Source organism: Merops nubicus, unplaced genomic scaffold (assembly GCF_000691845.1).
Source record: "Merops nubicus isolate BGI_N331 unplaced genomic scaffold, ASM69184v1 scaffold595, whole genome shotgun sequence".
Taxonomy (NCBI): Eukaryota; Metazoa; Chordata; class Aves; order Coraciiformes; family Meropidae; genus Merops; species Merops nubicus.
This window is the reverse complement of record NW_008610118.1, coordinates 26,553-44,629: the sequence shown is the minus strand read 5'-3', so window position 1 is coordinate 44,629 and position 18,077 is coordinate 26,553. Positions and strand designations below refer to the sequence as shown.

Genomic DNA, 18,077 nt, shown 5'->3' with positions numbered 1-18,077 from the left:
TCTTTCCCTTCCCTTGGCATGGCTGGAAATTTCACCAGTGTCCGCAGACCCAGCAGTTCCTCTTAATGCTTTGAAGCTCCATAAGGTACAGCCACTTCCTGTTCACTTTGTCTTCTTCTAGTATTTGCTTGTCCGGAACAGAGACCACTAACACTGATGAATTCTTGAGGCTTTCTACAGTGGTCAGTCAGCCACCTGGCACCCAACAGAAACCACAGGTTGCTGTATACACGACCTTTGCCAGGCATAAACACAGCTCCTTATAAGTAAAAGGCTAGAACATGGGTCCATGGTATAATGTTGCTTTCGAGTTTTATATACAATATTAAAGAGTATGTTATCTGTATCCATTTCTGCATTGTCTGTCAGTTCAGAGAACTCTACCTGAAGACACCAAGGTAAGGTAGAGGACACAGAACTTAAATTAAGGATGCAAAGGTATTTATGAGTTTCGATGATTACACATAGTCAAAGGCATTTGAAAAATGGTTTGTTTGGGTTTTTTTATTTTTTCAGGATGTACTTCGTTTGCCAGAGTCAGCTGCAAATATTAATGCAATTGAAAATCTTCAAATGCCTAACAAGGTAGATATTCACATAAGATACCGTCCTGCTAAGTGCACACTCTTCCTGTCGTTGTTCAATTCAGTGTTGGTTTCACAGTAACAAACACAAATTGTCCTCATTTCTATATCATGTCTATGGAGTAATGGGCAGCAACAACAGATGCAGACTCAGTCTGTCACTCCAGAAGGAATATGAATGTGCTTAAAGCTGCTTCATTTATGAAGCGAACATGGAACTGTTACCTGCCTGAAGAGAAAAACAGAAATGATAATTTTGCTGATTAGTTTTCCTCTCTGTATTACTGAACAGACATACAACATGGACAGTTTTTTGTAAAATTTTGGAAGTTAATTCAACACCACCTGCCCAGATATTCCTTTATTCTGAAAGGAAAATTACTATTAAAAGATGCACTCTCCTGGTCCAAGAACATACTCACTTGCAAAAGCTCATTGATGTCATCCGTGGTGATGCAACAACTCTCATGGTTTTACAGAACTGTTATCTTTGTGCATTTTTGGCAATCTCTGGCAGCAAACTTCCCTTTGAAGGAAAATTCATCTGCACATGCCAATACCAAACTGAGTTTACGTCCCTGGAAAAATCAAATGACTTGTCCAATGTAGTGATGATTTCCCTCCTCAGTAAACAGATGTTAGAACGAAGCAGTTAAGGAGATTGGAAATCTCTCAAGTTGTAGCTAACTTGATCATAATGGACACTCTGGAATACACCCAAGAGTGACTGCTACAGGATAAGCCACAAAACCTGGGTTGCCTGTTATACTCTTATGTTGCTCTTTCCACTCACAATGTAAAATGAAGCATTCAGTGCTGCCTAAATCTGTCAGACCCTTGAGAGAGATGGCAGGGGTTAAATACAGCACTCCTGTGCTAAGAATCCCTGCCAGAGATGTGCACCATTCTGCAGAGCGCAGCTAGGACCGAGAAAGCTTACTTGCCTTTGCTGCTCACTCTTACATACCAAAGTAAGAATGATGTCTTTGATAAGGCTACAGAGACTGTAAACTCTGCTGTGTAAACAACAATTAATAGAAGCTTGGTAGTACTTGGCCTGTTCCCCTACACTCACTTGATAGTTTAAGGATTGTGGGTTTTAGATCGTGTTGCTGCAAAACAGTTGCAGGACAACAGCAGAAGACTTCTCCATATTGGCTCTCATGCCATAAGGGAGAAGCAGTAGCTGTCCTTCATTTTGGAATTCTGGCATATTTAATTTTGTAACATACAGGTTAAAAGATAAATGCCTAAATTAATGATACAGGATTAATTACATTAGCTGCAAAAGATCTTAGGTACAAACAAAGCCTATTGATAACATGCTTTATTTTATTTTTTTTTTCCCAAAACAGACTCTGAACAAAAAAAAAAAAACAAACTTGACTTGGCTGAAAACAGGCATCAACAATGGTGGTTAGGGCAGAAGGGAAGGAGATATTAAGTCATTAAACTTCAAGGCTCTCAACCATAACAACTTACCAGTACACGAATCAGTAACAGTGTTGAGGAAGAAAAAGCAACAGCTACACTTGTAGATGTTCCTTTTCTTTTTGCTGCAACATACTGAGAAAAAGGTATGTTATTACCACAATGCTAGTGTTTTAAGGAAGTAGAATGGAAGGATTTATTGGTAAGTTACTAGAAAAGGGAATTCAAAGTATTAGAATTTATGTTTGCTATTAGGTCTTCCTAGTCATAGATTAATTTTACAAATTTCTCAAGGAGGAGAGAGAAAAAACATATGACATCTTTATGTAGACATTTGATGGAGAATGTAATCTGTTTAAATTTCCTGTTAAGGCCATCTCTTGCATTTAACTGTTTCCTCTTCCCTTTTTTCTTTCTATAAAGCAATGTTTCATATTTCCTGTGAAGTTAAAAGGAGGATGCATGTTCCATTTCACAAGCTTTAACACCTGTGAGGATGAGTGCAGGACGAATTATTTGTAGGAACTAATATACTTCATGAACACACAGTCTTCCATTCTATGTACCGTACACACACAAAAATATTGTTTTAAGAATGTATTATTCTAGAAAGTTTAAACATTGAGAATTTCAGCTCCTGCAACCAAACTGAGAAGCCTACAGGACATGATGTGTCCTTCTGCCCATCTGCATCAGAACTTTCACTTAATCCCTCACAGATAAAATTTGACCCAACACACTGAAATATGAGGTTAAATAATACTCTCAACACTTCAGCATTAACTATTCTAACATAAAATATCCCTAAGCACTTTTCTGAATTTCACAGACTTCTTTGCTCTAGTCATGTCCAAGCAACTTTGAATATCTTCAACTGTTATTTCTAAGGTATATTTGATTGACTGAGTTACACAGAATTTTTTTTCTGCTTAAAAATCAGGTAAAGCAGTGTTTAAATATGAAGAGAGTCATGAAACATTTCAGGATGACTGTAGGAAGGAAGTTATTAGGATTTCAATGAGGTCTCATTAGCTTCTTATGAACACTAAAACAACCATGGAAAACACAGAAGCTTATATACACACAGTGGGAAATGTAATAAAATGAAAGAACATTAAAAAAGTTATTGTAAGAAATATTTAGAAAGATTTAGGAGGACAGACACAAAGTCCTTGTTTTGTATTTATTTACGTAATATCAGCCTAGTTTTGCATCACACAGCAAATAAAAAAAAATCACTTTTTTTGTTGCTTCACTTATAGGTCTCAGTAATCCTTTCTCACAATGGGAATAAGGACAAATAAACTGAAGGTAATATCTTCTTAATAAAATTTTGTATACAGAAATCTCCTCCATATCAGTTTTTAATTTTAAACTAAAAACTCCTTTAAGTGAAACACCCTAAGCACATATTTTGCCTCCAAAGCAAGACCTTGTGTTTATTTTTTTTTTTTTCTGTTTGTCTTAGGTCTAGAGAGAAACTTTCAGGAAGTAGCTCTCAAAGATAAACTTAGATTTGTATATACATATATAAAGTGAAACAACATACCTTATCTCATTCTGCTCTTGACATTCATGACATTGTGTAGTTTCATCACTTTCTGGTGTGGATTTGGGATGTGTTTTCTAGGAAGAAAATGCATTAAAAATAAATATTTTAAAGCTTTCTTTAACAACTCCCTAAACAATTTCTGTATGGTTCAGTTTGCTTCAGGTTTTTCAATTTCAAAGTCATCTTGCAAAATGTAGGCCAAATCTTTTCCTGTAACATACATCTGCTTCTGGTATAATTTTACTGTCAAAGCCTTTGTATTGTAGGCAGGGGCACAAGGGGAAGAAGCAAAAGAATCCTCTTTTCAAGATATAATAGGAGAACTGGGAAACTGGCAGAAACCCATGTTTTTAATTTCCATTTAAATAGGATTTGCAGTTTGGTGGTGGAATTCTAGAATTTGACAACATAGATCTACATTTGCATGTCGCACAATTCAGTGAAGATCAAAAGAGATGTCTGTTGTTTTCAAATGCAGAATGGTTCTGTACTTCCCACCTTGCCATAACCAAGAAATGTAGTATCACTATGTAAACAATTAAATGTAGTATTTCTTACCTTCCAGTATATGGCTCCAAAAATAAAGCCAATAAGAAGAGACAGTAATGACGTCAGTGCTATGCTGATCCCTTGCAGACTGGGGCTGCTAATGAAGCCAAATGCCTCTTCTGTAATTACAGATGTTCTCATTAGTGAAGGCAGATTTACAGCAGAAAACTATCTTCAGGGCAACTCTATTAGCAAGAGCACTTTTATGCACCACCTACATAATAGCATCCTAAATAGAACAGATACTTCAAAGTGCTCTGTACATGAGGTGCACTTCATACAAAATCTCACAGGAAGTTTTTGACCACAGGGATGCTCTTCCAATGAAACAGCTGTGTTGAACAGTTCTACCATTAACGCTCTTTTAGTCATTTGTAGAGCATCTTGTCTTTCCTGCACTTCAAAGTTTTGGGTTTATCAATCTTTAAAGGTCTTATTTTGTAATACAAATTCATTCTTTGGAAGAAAATATATCTGTCACTTCATGCATTTGCTTGAGTTCCATGAGACACATCTCACTGACTGCAGACAGGCACTTTGTCTTGCCATTAATGAATGACCAACATGAGGCCACTTGAAGGAAGCTAATTTAACAAAATAAGACTGACTTAACTTCTAATGTTTGTCTGGAAAGCTCCTGCTGACTTCAGTAAGATCAAACCCTGGTATCCTTAAGTGTAGCTGCATGTAACTTTGTTGCAACCATTTCTTGATAGCTTTTTACATTTTATGCAGAAGAACCCAATCCTAGTCTTTTATGTACACAAGCAGTTCCATTCACCTCATAGGGAACTGTATGTATGCTGAGACTAAAATGTGGCCCTCCAGTTATTTAATCAAGAGCAAGATGTGAAAAGTCTGACAGAGTCACCCTGGGATCCACCTTCTGAGATGCAAAGTGAGCCACAGGAGACTGTTAGTTTAGACACCATCCACACAGTCTTAGTTATTTCACGACTTGCTGTCTGCAGCTCAAACAGTATGTGCCTTGTCAGAATACACAAAAAGAGCCAAACTGTAACCCCTGAAAAAGTGTAGGTGATTAGACACAGAAATGGAAATGGACTGGTGGCACTAGGAATTTGTGTGACTCATGCAAACAGCAAACGTCTACGCATGTACAGCGTGATATACTGGCTCAAGCAACATGCATTAGGTACAGTATTAAATGGCTTCTACGAAAACCCTTCAGTTTAGAAATGAGCATTCTCATAATTAATTAACAACTAATTTTCAACTGTCTGAGATTTTCTGGTTGACATTTTACAAGTTTTACACAAATGTTCTTTTTATCTCTGAAATTCAGCTCTGTTCCCTAGAGTCACAGTAGACAAAAGCAAAAAGTAAGAAAACAAAAAGTCCGTGTCATATACTCATATAGTACACATCTCTGTATCTCATACAGGGTTTACAAACTATAGGTTTTCACTACAGGGGCCTGATTTACATCTCGTAGATTCGGTACACTAAAAGGAAACTTCAGTCAAGCAGAACCAATGCTACCTCACAGTGAAAGAAATCTGTCTACAGAGGAGAAGGGAAAGACGGCACAGTGCTACAAATGTGAACGCCAGCTGAAAAAGAGAGGCTATCGATCAGTCTGCCTCTGTCTGCTCGGATGTTAAAACCAAGACCACAAATGAACTGGAGTGGCATACCTTTTCTCAAACTTCTCATCCCAGATTAGTCATAAAGGAGGTTTGCTTGCAGAACTGACCTCCAAGAAATCTGGACAAACTCAAGTGGGGTAGAGCCAGCCTTAACGTCTTAAAACAAATTCCTGTCATTACTTTATCTGAATTGTATTCTCAGAAAATTCTCAGAAGAAAATTCCTATATTGCTGTGGTGCTCTAGTCAAGAATAATGCAATATTGATTTGTCTACTGCCATTATCCATTTTCTCCAGTGAGAGATCGTTGAGTTACACAACTGATTTATCTAAATCCTATGGGGATGGTCATGTTTTCTGGATTCTGCCCTGTAACCTTCAGAAAAAAATGGAAAAAAGTGCAATAAAAATTAAAATAAAATGGAAAAACTCTACAGGTCATGCAGAACATAATTTATTTAACACCATGTTACAGTAGCGTGTATAACCTCAAAAAATCTCTGCGTACTCTGCAATGCTGAGCAGCATGTCACAGCAAGCACACTGATTTTTACATGAACTTCTACAGAAATGTTCTGCAGGGCAATTAGTGATAGTCTAGCACCCTCATTTTTACCATTATTTTTCAGAAACTGTATAGAGTCTTAGACAAAAGAAGACATCACTTTATAATGTGGGAAAAAAAAAAAAAAAGGTAAAAGTAGAAGAATCTGATTTCTGAGAAGATAACTCCAATGCAGATGCTTTCTTCAGCATCTATGGAAAACTGAAAGGAATCCATCATTAGCTTTCCATCTGGGGACCTGCAACTCAGGGTCAGAGCCTAAATACGGTCAAATTGTGACACTCCCCATAGTGTACACTTTAAAAATGACAACAGAATATTTTCATAACTTGACAATGTATGACTTAATTTGGAAGTCGGGTAACCCATAAACTGTAACTACCTTAAAAGCAAACAACTCATTATTTAATTTCACTTTCATGTCCAAAAAAAGGTCTCTTGAAAGATCTGGAGAGAATGAAATGTGTCATAGTAAGTTTCTTTATGTGCCTATTATTTATAATAACATCACAAAACAAAACACAACAGGCAGGAGAATTTTCAGTCTGGAGAACCTCAGGGAGACTTGTGTCCCAAAGAAGAAAAAGGATATAAGGAAAGCACGCTGGCCACCACTGGGTTTTTATTCCTTCCACAGAGACCTTTTCCTCTGCTAGAAACTTCAGAGCTCTACACAGAAAGATTCCCACTGCCAGCAGTTGTAAAGGCAGAGTATGAGAAGGAGTAGGAAGAACCAGGTGTATCAGTAACTTTGTGAACTCCTTGGGCGATTCCAGAGAACTGCTGGCTTTGCAGTTACTATATTATTCACTTAAAATAGACTCTCCCTAGCAATTTGCAAAAGGGGAATGGAAGCAGGCCAGCACCTCTCAGGGTTCTCATTCTATGCCTTATGGAAGAAACCCTTAGGAATCGAGCTCGTCTGATGTAGATTTATGTATAGTCTTCACGGACATTTGGATATTAAATTGTGAACAAAATATATTTACATTAAAAGCCACTCAGCTACACAATGAAGTTATTGAGCTGCTCTCCACCTTGAGCTATGTGTGCAGGTTTAGCAACCAATTATGATTCAAAGCACTGGCTTGATTTTTTTTTCACCATGTAGGTCTCAAAGGAATTTTCAGTTTACCTCTGCTCAGCTCCAACACAATTACCACAAGATCTTATCTACAAAAATGCAGAGCAGCTCTCACCTGTTCATTAGGGTTTTGCATTAACTATAAAGTTGGAACAAAGGAACAAAGGCAAAGAAGGCAACAGCAATGGTATTAAGCCACTAGTGAACATTTTCAAATTGTGCAATTACTGAATTAAACTACGGTATTCTTTGCTTAATTATAAAAATAGACCTTCTTCCTAAAAACAGTTATAGAGATCTCTGTGTTTACATTTTCTTTGAACTGTTCAGTACTGAGTAATAAAGCTAAATTACTGTAAAATTATAGTCAAAAATGGAAGAAAACAACACTGATCTTTCCATGAAAATATAAATAATACTATGGCACTAAATTGAGTGAGAAGTGTTAGCCACAGCTGGCTAAGTTCAAGCTTTAATCAGAGCAACACGAGATTCTTCTGAGGGCAAAAAAAATAAAAAAGACTATTTATTATTTAATTCAGTCACTGAAAGAAGGGTTTCAGTGAGGGATAGGGGATGACTTCTTATCCTGACACTTGTTCTTTACATAAGAACCATCTCATCTGAATTCTCCTGAATATGCATGGCATAATGATTCAGAGGAATATCAATGAGACTGGGACTTAAACAGTTAATTGGAATTTAAATTCCAATCCAAACAGTCATGTAACACAAAGAAAAGAGAATAAACAAGCCTAAATAATTTGGTGGTGGTGGTGTCTTGAGAATTTTATCAGGGAAAAGATGGAGTGGGAACATGCCACAGATTCAATATTACAAGGACGAAAACTGCATTATTGTAACTCAAAAAACTATAACAGGATAATTTTTCCATTTAACACTTAGTTGGGGTGAGACTTTTGGTGTAGATTTAGTCAAGATTCTACTCTACTATAGTAGTTTAATTTTACTGTTGTGTAATAACAATGAAGAAACATGACTTTCAGCAAATGCAGAAACAACATTAAAAATGTAATTTAGTTAATTTATATTATCTCAAATATCTATTATAATTATTTTACAAGTTATTTTATTAGATGATGCACTGCAGGATTGTCTAAACTGAATTTACAATTAAGAGCTGTTCAAGTCACTTGACTTCACAGGCTATTAACAGGTTCAAAATTTCTTGTTAATCTGGAAGGGTTCTTTTGCACACACTATATGCTTCTAAATGGTCTAGAAATTGTTAATTTTAAATAGCTCAGTTTAAAACAGTTTAAAATCAAAGAAGGTCATTAAAAAAAAAAAAAAAAATTGGAGTAGTTTGTGTCTGGAGGTGCTTTTCTACAAGTTCCCCCTCTTCTCCAAATGCTTTCTGTTTTGAAATCTGAATCCAGTGGTGCTGTTCTGAGAATAGTACTGAAACCAGCAGACAGGGTCCCCTGTGCTGGGAAGGCTTCACATGGGAAGTAATAAGGTTTAGTCATTGTTGTTCCTTCCAAGAAGCTAGGGATTAAGCACAAAAAGAAAATTGCTCAGCAATAAAGCCAAAAGTAAAATCAGTAACGAAGACCATTTTCAGGGAGTAAGAAAGAGACGCCAATAAAGTTGCCACAAGTCCCTGTCTGAGAAAAACTCCAAATAACTAAAGTGATAACCAGTAATAACCAGTCAGCATCCAATGTCCAAATTATTGTAAGTTAATCTGATTGCGAGTTCAAACTGTCCCCAGGCCCAGACATGAAGTCTTCATGTCAGTTCTACAGAAGGCTGCTAACTGATATCCAATTTTCCAATAAATTGCTTAAGAGAATGATAATCAGTTAAAACCCACCTGTACAGCATATGGCCAGCCAAGCAATTTCTTTGACTTACTGCATTATTTTAATTAGGCTTTTTTCCTACTTCATTAACAGTTCCAGTTATAAAACAAGATTCATAAACCTGTTTCTGTACTCCCCTCCACAGAACAGACACAGGTACCATACTCCAGTGTGCTGCCTGACATCCTTCCTGTTACTGGACTGGGTCAGACTCCTTTCATCTGAATGGCTCCTGTAATCTATCTGTCTTTGACTCCCTGATCTGTTCCCATTGCTTCAGGCTGCAGCTGAATATTCTTCCTCTAGCATCGACAGCAAAAATTATCACATGTTCAGACATGAAAGAGACAAGTATGTGCTCTTTAACCCCCTCCTGGTGCCTCATAATTGGCCCTGGGCTGATCAGGTTTTTTTTTGCAGCCAACTCTGTGACCTCTCAGCAAAGAATTTATGGCAGTGAGATTTCTCTTTTTCCAGAGAGGCAGGCTAGCAGCAAGGAGCTGAAGGTGGGTTTTGTTTCAATCTTCTACTCAGAGGGTTGTAGGGAATGATGACTTAAGACCTTCTCTTAATTAGAAAGCAATCAGGAAGAGCTTAAAATCTGACAGCAGCTGTGAGCCAACTAAGAGATAGCATGTATGGTGATAAAACCCCACAGAATAACTAGATTACACATTCCTAAGAGAAGCAGCATGAGAAGAAACTCAGTCATAGTGTTATCTGTCCCACTGTCAGGAGCTACTCTTCTGGTCACCAAGCTTCATCAGGCTGCCTCCTTGCCTATGTTTTCATAAGCACAAAGATTATCAACCACCCACTTCTTCATCATACATTTAAATAACAAGGATGCTTAGGAAGTGAAAGAAGGAAATTGTGGAAGAAAGACCCATTGTCATCCTGATGCATTTGGGAAACAGGAACAAGAGAAACAACAACATGGTTAAGCTTTTATCACTAGTGCAAGAATCTCTAAGGAAAATCTCCTTCTTTTATTCATATGGAAAGCTCCAGAGAATATTCACCTAGCTGTACATGATGTCACTAAAAAAAAGCCCCTGAAACTTCACTGTTTCTTTTCACCTCAGATTCCTCTACCCCTTCTGACCTTGTGCTGGGTAATGCTGAGGCTCTGACAGTAACAATTCTGGGCTCTTACCTGTCAGTGACCAGTCATGTCATACTCTGACCAAGACAGATGAGAAACACAGAGATGGCCATGTCAGAGAGAAGATTACAGCCTGCCAAAAGCATAGTGACTTTCTCCTTGACCTCAACTGAAAGCATGTTGACTGTGGAGATGGCCCTACTGCGACTATAGCAAACAAACATGGGGACTGTCTTCAGGTTTCGTGTCAAGCTTGGAACTGACAGTACTCTCAAAATGCAATGTACAGGGAACCTCATTGTCCACATGAGAGCCCTGGGCCAGATTTAGAACAGTTCTTCTGTTCATTTGAATCAACTTCCTTTTCTGAGAGTTAAAATGATGTGTCTGGGGCAGCCAAATTTGCTGAGGCCATATGACTAGTGATACCTCATGACAGCCAAAATGAAGAGACTTGTCCTCTCCAGGTTGTAGAGCTGTCACATGATTATAACTCAAGAGCATCTCTAAATGTTGATTAGGTAAGTTCATTGCCTTTTGGCATGACAGCTGAGAAACACATGGTACACCGTCAGGCACAAGTAACTTCCCATTAATTTGTACGATTAATGACATTCTTTTCCTGTGAGCTCTCATAACAATCAGCTATTAGGACAAAATGGAGACACATATATTAATTCAATCACTTGTACTTACTGTTACTGCTAGTGTTACTGCCAATGCTGTCATTCCTAAGGGAGCTGGCAGCAACAGGAGGAAACAAAAATGTTTTTGTGACAGCGACTCTGGAATCTAAATAGAAAATGAGTGTGTCAGCATTATGTAACTTAAAATACAGTTCCTTCTATATAAGATGATGGGTTATAGGGTTACTCTGAAGTGGCTCTAGGGCTGTTTTAGAATTTTGACTACAGGGCTGTTTATAAAGTGGATTAGGCCAAAAAAGGCACTTTTTCGCCTTTGCCTTATTAAAAGGCAGACGTGTCTACCCTGAACTGCTCCTGAACAGCTATTCTGGAAAAGCAATTGCTTTAAACGAGTTTTAAGGTTATGGCACTGATCTGCTTGTAGTCACTACCGGTGTAACTGTGCAAGTGCCTATGTTGCCCTGATTAAAAAGCGAATAGCTGTCACTAGAGAGAATAAAAGAAAGAGTACAAAACCTCCATTTACTAGAAGGATGACAGTGAACGGCAGGAGCCTAGCTTGAGCTTGTTAAAATTTTTAAACAGAGTAAACATGGCCCTTTTCAGGAGTAGTGGGATGAATATAGAGGTAACTGGAGGCTGCTACAATTTACAACTTGTCCTACCTTCCTACCCTTTCAATAGTGCAATCTTAGGCTTGTTTCCTACATTATAAAAATTAAATAGATCATTAACAGAAGATAAGAAGAACTATCTAAAAAGACAATTCAGGATATATTGGAGATGAAAAGAAACAGAGCATTGTGAGGTTATTTAGATCATATTAAGGAGTGATGTCCCTAGCAACAATGGCACTAGTTTTACTGCCAGATAGAACTCAACTTAGAACAGAAATACAAGCTTTGGTATTGGTAATACTTTTAACTGGCAGAAAAAAAGGAGACATGGAAGCACAGCATCAGATCCCTAGCATCTCTGAAATCAAAGGAAAATCACCCATTTATATCTACTTAGATACTGTTCCACAAAATGAGAGCCATCTTACCATTCTCCGGTGTTTCTACTGTTGAGGGCAGAATGCAGTCATTCTTATCCAACATGTCTGCAAACTCCTTGTAGACCTCAATGGTACTATTAAAGTGCCTAAAAAAATCCTCAGGAACGAAATGACCTTCTTCATAAAGGTGACCATTTTCTTTTACAAAATCCTAGGGTAAAATACAGAATTCATCTTGAAAGAAGGTCAAAAGATGCTCATTTCAGCACCTCAACAGATGATAAAAATATGCAAAGATAACACAAAATAGTTTAAATTTTTAAGCTGCAGAAGACCGAATTTGCTATATGCAATCTTCCTAAAACATACAAGCCCTCTGATGTGAGGATTTTGAATTAGCTTTCCAAATAAAAATAAATTATTAATGCAGTGTTGTAAAATTGTCATGGAATGAAAGGCAGTCTCCCACCTCACACAGAAAATTATTTTTTTTTTTTTTTTATGATTTCCCTCACTAAAAAAGTTACCTTGATTTCACATTACTTTGCAATGTTCCACACGATCCTGAACAAAGAAACACAACACAATCATAGCTATTGTCATGAGTGTACACGGAACAGAATACAATAGCTGGGATACATTATTGCACAGAAGCTGGCTGAGATCCCTGATAATGTACCTAAAAATAAAGCAGGACTATAAACAAAGAAGCCAAATCACTCTAAGGTCTAATAGACAAGTGTGTTATGCCAGATTAAACAACAAGATTGAGGTTCATGTTAAGATCATTGATGGTTATCTTCTTTTCTTCCTTTTTACCTAACTCTGGCTTTCATAACAACTCTTTCATATGTTAGCACACTGAATTTGGCCTGGGGTTAACTCTGTGCTCCCAAGAAGGAGGACAGTGGCAAGAACATGGGTTAAATATATACTAAGGAAAATTTCCTAGTTTCAGCTCTAAAATGACTTTATGTTTAATGTTGAAAATACTAGACTTAAGATCATTCTTTGAGGAAATCAACAACTTGTTGTTTCTCTGAATTACAACATATTTGCTTCTTCATTCTATAAAATAAAATTCCTCTTCCCCAACCACATCTCAATTGAGTGCTTTGAACCATCAGGACACAAATAAAAAAAAAAAAAGATACACTGGCGATTGGACAGAATTCAGGTTGAAATAGAAAGCTAGGGAATGTCTAAATACTCTTAGCAATGTAATGCCAATATATAACAAGGTTACAAGGTTGTGCCACTCTAAACAAGATTGAGTGTTTTAGTCCATTTGATTCATTCTGGATGTTCAAAAGATGCAATTACAACAGCTAAGAATGTACCTGACAAAAATAAACATATATGGAAAATAAAATCCTGCCCTAAAGAACGTGATGGATTTTGCCTGTTTTGTTCAGTGGGACAAAACAGACTATAGAACTAATTTTTAATTACTGAGAGACTGGTTTGATCTGGGTAAGGGGTTAGAAAGTACTTTTTTTTTTTCCCCTATCATTTTCACACAAGAGAATCATATGTCTCTTGAGTGAGACTCCTGGAATCCTTCCAGTTGCTGTTGGAATCCAGAAACACATGGAAATGGGCTGATATCCTCTAGTCTATGTTGTGTCTTTGTATAAAAAAGTTCATTAAACCATGGTGAAGCTTTCTGAGCTTCACACACTGTGATACATACAAAGAGTATATTAATAGCTTAAACTACATCATCTTTAAATTTACATTAGGATCACTAGCAAAATGAATAATTTAAGCTGGATGCACAAGGAAGATTTCTGCCAGTTTCAAACAGACCAGAATGAATTAATTGTCTTAAAGATGACGCTTACATTTCTGACCACTTAAATAACTGTATACAGGTCATTGTATATACTCTAACTCCTTGTAAGCCATTCTCTTTTGAAACAGGAGATAATGACTAGCCAATGTTAGCACAGTGTACTCAGTGCATTTATAAACAAAGTAGGATTTCAGATGTACAGTAATAGAAATAAGAACAGATCTAATGAAGCTTTGGACATTTTTAAACTGTTACTGAGTATGGTGCAACAGAAAGTTCAAATAAAAATATCCAGCATAAAAGTAGAAACTCTGTATATGATTACCTTATTTTTATCAAAAGCTAGGCATGCCATAAGATCATTAATGATCCTTGTGAGATTATTGATGATTGAATAGTTGCTTAAAACATCAGACATATCTGAAATATCTGAAAATTTCTGGAGAAGATTATGCAGACTCCTTGAAAATTCAGGCACCATCAAATGCAACCAACAGTGATTAGGCTGTCAGGGTACAAAAAAAGAAATAGAGAGGTAGATTAAACATCAGATTTGTGCAAAAACTGGTTAAGCAGCTCAATGTATAAAAGTGGAATAGACTGTTCTTTCCAATTTAATTTATCTTAAAAGTCTACATTAAAATCAGGCTTCTTTAGTGTGGCCATCTTTCTCTTCAGTCCTTTTGGTAAAAGTTCTATGCTCACTGATACTGACATATTTATAGTTGTCTGTTAAATGCCATCTCTGCATTAAATTCTTAATGAATGCTAGGCATCAGTCTGTTGAGAATTTGAGCCTTGGGACATACTACTGTGAACCCTAGTCCATGCTTCATGCTTCATTAACCTATTTATTTTTTTAACTACTGCTTTAAGAATTTTCTCCAGACTGTATTAAAGCCAATCTCAGTTTTAATTTTAATATTGTTACCCTACATGACCCAATTAAGCCCAAAGGTCCTTGATTTAAATATCTTCTGAGGAAGATTTCTATAAACATTTGCATGAAATCCTTATGTGCTTTTATCCAGCTTTAAAATAGTTAGCTCCTTTTCAGCTTTTTCATTAAATGCCATTCCTGGGAAAACTTTCTAGATCTAAAAGTCTTTCCTGAATTTTCACTGACAAAAGTGCTCTGCACATCCTGTTGCAGTATCTGCCACATCTTTGCCACTGGAATAGAGTTTAAATCCTCTCACTGACACCCCTGCAATCAGTTTGCAGATAAAGATTGTATAACTGTTCATGCGATTGAAACCCAGTCATTCATCTTGTTGCCTTACAGGGATTAATTTACTTCTTTTACTTAGATTTACATAGCAGTAGTCAAGTAAATAAAAAGGCCACTGAGCCTAGGTAAAACCTTAACTCAATATGGTTAGCAAAAATACGGGTAAAGCATTAGTCATCTTGCACATGTACCTGGAAATCCCTTCCCAATAAATGCTGAATTTTTAATGGTAAACACTGTAGCAATTTATTCCGTATGTGAAACTTTTTTTTTTAATGGTTGAAAACATTTCACGATCGTTAAAGCCTGCCAGACACGAAAATCTTGGCGCAGTAACCCCTAAGTACTCTCAGTATCACTAAACCTGTTTCCAGTTGCTGCCCAGTTGATGGTTGGCATCCAGGGAATCCATCCACTCCACCTTTTGCAATGCCCAGTAAATGTTGGGCAATGTATCCATTTCTAGACTTAATCTCATTTTACTCAATTTCTGCAGTAAACCTGCATACAAATTCTTTATCCAAAAAAATTTATCCACCACTATCAATATCATCACTCAGCAACAAATTACTTTCTCAGTGACAGAGGTGTTGTCCCATCTTTATGCGTAAATGTTTTTGATGAGGCAAAACACATTTTGCACTTTCAAAGACTAACCACACTATTAGACTTCTAGGCATAGAGCACCAAATGTAAATACATCTCTCAGTTCCACCTGAGTTTTCACTTTTGTGTGCAACTTTCTCACAGGTAACAACTGGTAGGTCAGTATTATCAACTTCTGTAGTTATATCGACATTCACATAAAAATGAATGAAACAAAATGTGAAATGGATGGTGTTTGGCTTGATACTGTTTCCCTTTTCTCCTTTAAGCACAACAATGGAAGAGGCAGAAGGAAATAAATTAGGGAAAGCTGATTGAAATGTACACTGTTCAAGCACCATGTGTTGGCCATGTCCCATTGCCCTCATGAGAGACAATGCATTTTCTTCATCTTTGGTGTAGGAACATGAACACAGAACTTCTGTGCTTTCCCCAGCTGCAAACCTGGAAAGCTGATTCCTCTGAGGTTTTGTGGGTGTGCGTTCCCCTCTGGCAGGGACTAGAAAAATCTTGCCATTTCTCCCAGCGAGCATTTGAGATTCCAGCAGGGAATCTATTTTGCTGCTCACATGGTTTACCATGTGTGTGGGAGTCTCCTCTAACTGAACCATTCTGACCTACAAAGCTGTGCAATCATTTGCTAGCTCAATATCTACCAAACAAGGGATGTAAATGCTGAAATTGAGAAATGTGATGTTTACAAGAAGAAATGGAGGTTCAACTGCTTTCTTATGTGAACTTTGACTAAGATTTACATTTTGGGGCAGCTGCAAATCTGGATTTCCTCTTACTTGCAGGTAGTACTCATTCAGCTTTTCTTTCTACGTTTATTTAAAAGTTTGAAGTTTATCTCCTCTTGTGAATTCAAACCTTCTGCTGTTGCCATCTTTGCCTTTTAACCTTCAGGTTAGACTACACTGTTCACTCTGTGCAAAACTACTTTTAAAGCCACTTGGATGCCTTGAGCTAGTGCATAATGCAACAACCCTTCTGTTTAATGGATCAGGTCAGTCTGTTCCTGTTACGTGCACTACACTGGCTTCCCATCTGCTCTGCAGTCACCCTGCCTTCCTACCTTTAGTAATCCACATTTGAGACTTGCTACCTTGTATACATTTCCCACTTTATGCATGCAGTGAGGATTGAAATATATTGAAAAAAAATTGCAAAGCACCATTTCAATCCTTCCGGAGCTGAAGAAAGGCTGTTTGCTTTATGCAAAGCTAGCTTGCAGGTTTCCCAGCTTTCAGGGACCTAGCAGAACCCAGAGCAAATCCTATTTATGCAGCCAGCCTTTGCTGTGGTATGCATAACACAACCTGAAATCCCCAGAGAGATTTTTGGCAAAGTGGGATGGGAATACTGATGAATACTTCCTCCTGCAAAGGCATGTGTCCAGGAGCTGCATCTTCCATCACCATGACTGAAAGGGGTGTGTGAAAAAAGGGTATGTGGAAATCCCAGCTCTGAACTTTATCTCTTCCTATTTAATTCTTGGCCACACACTATAAATGTAAACTGGATCGAACTTTCTGGATATGATGCAGCAAGATGACAAGGCATTTAAATTATAGAAAATAAACTGAGTTCTGGCAGCCAAAACTGAACCGCAGAGAGAGGAGAGTTAAGCAGTGAAAAGAACCAGGACTCATTGCTCAAGCAGGCTCCCTGGACTTCTTCATCCACAATGCCAACATCCCCAGGGGTGCAGTGGAGGGAACAGCCCAAATCCAGCCCAAGTCTCACCCATCAGCTGCCACATTCATCCAAGAGGCTGGGGAGCAGAGCAATGGCTATGGATGTCCTCCACAGATATGAATCACACCACATCAGGCATCAAAAAATCAAATTTCAAAAAGCACCACAGGCAGGGAATGGTAGCAGCCAGTCTTACTTCCTTTTTTGATAGAAATTAGCTATTTTCAGAAATGGAAATTTTTCCATTAGCTTTAATTATATTATATAGGATCTAGTACCTGATATCCACAGAATTTGCTCTGCGGATTTTTTTTTTTTTTTTTTTGGTCTAAGGAGTCAAGTTTAAACTGGGTTTTCTAAAGCACTCTAAGTTTTATTAAAAGCCTTGACCTTCCCACAAAACTCAGGAATTTCCAGACCTGACATAATGCCTAGTATTGTCAGAGCTCAGGGCCCTTCACAATCTCAGTCTCCTATTCCTCCAGCCATCTTCTGATTCAGGACTGAGAGAATATTGCTTCTGGCATCACTCCCCAATATCAATAGGAAATATTGCTAGATTTGCCACAGTGTTGTAGGATAGGATGCATTTTTCTAGGAGTATCGAACTCAAATTGGAATTTCCTAATGAAAACATTGTACAGATACAAAAACAACTTCTGACATTTACCAAATTTCCAGCTACTGATGTACGTGTACAATGATTCATTCTTAACACAAGTACAATATTGTTCAATTTAACTGACAAACAAGCCCTTTTTTATTTCCTTAAACCATATAAACACTACAGGCTTGGG

At 37.4% G+C, this 18,077-nt stretch overlaps 1 protein-coding gene across 1 annotated transcript in view; it reads right to left on the bottom strand.

The window, feature by feature from the left end:
- Positions 1–2,110: 2,110 nt before the first annotated feature.
- The window catches only part of KITLG (KIT ligand), a 33,399-nt gene continuing 17,432 nt past the window's right edge, over positions 2,111–18,077 (bottom strand). Inside the window, exons 5-10 of the mRNA XM_008940782.1 lie at positions 14,071–14,250; positions 11,999–12,161; positions 11,003–11,098; positions 4,126–4,235; positions 3,565–3,641; positions 2,111–2,150 (exon numbers count right to left, since the gene is read on the bottom strand). Coding sequence (XP_008939030.1) covers positions 2,111–2,150; positions 3,565–3,641; positions 4,126–4,235; positions 11,003–11,098; positions 11,999–12,161; positions 14,071–14,250 — 666 coding nt within the window. The remainder of the gene's footprint in view (positions 2,151–3,564; positions 3,642–4,125; positions 4,236–11,002; positions 11,099–11,998; positions 12,162–14,070; positions 14,251–18,077) is intronic.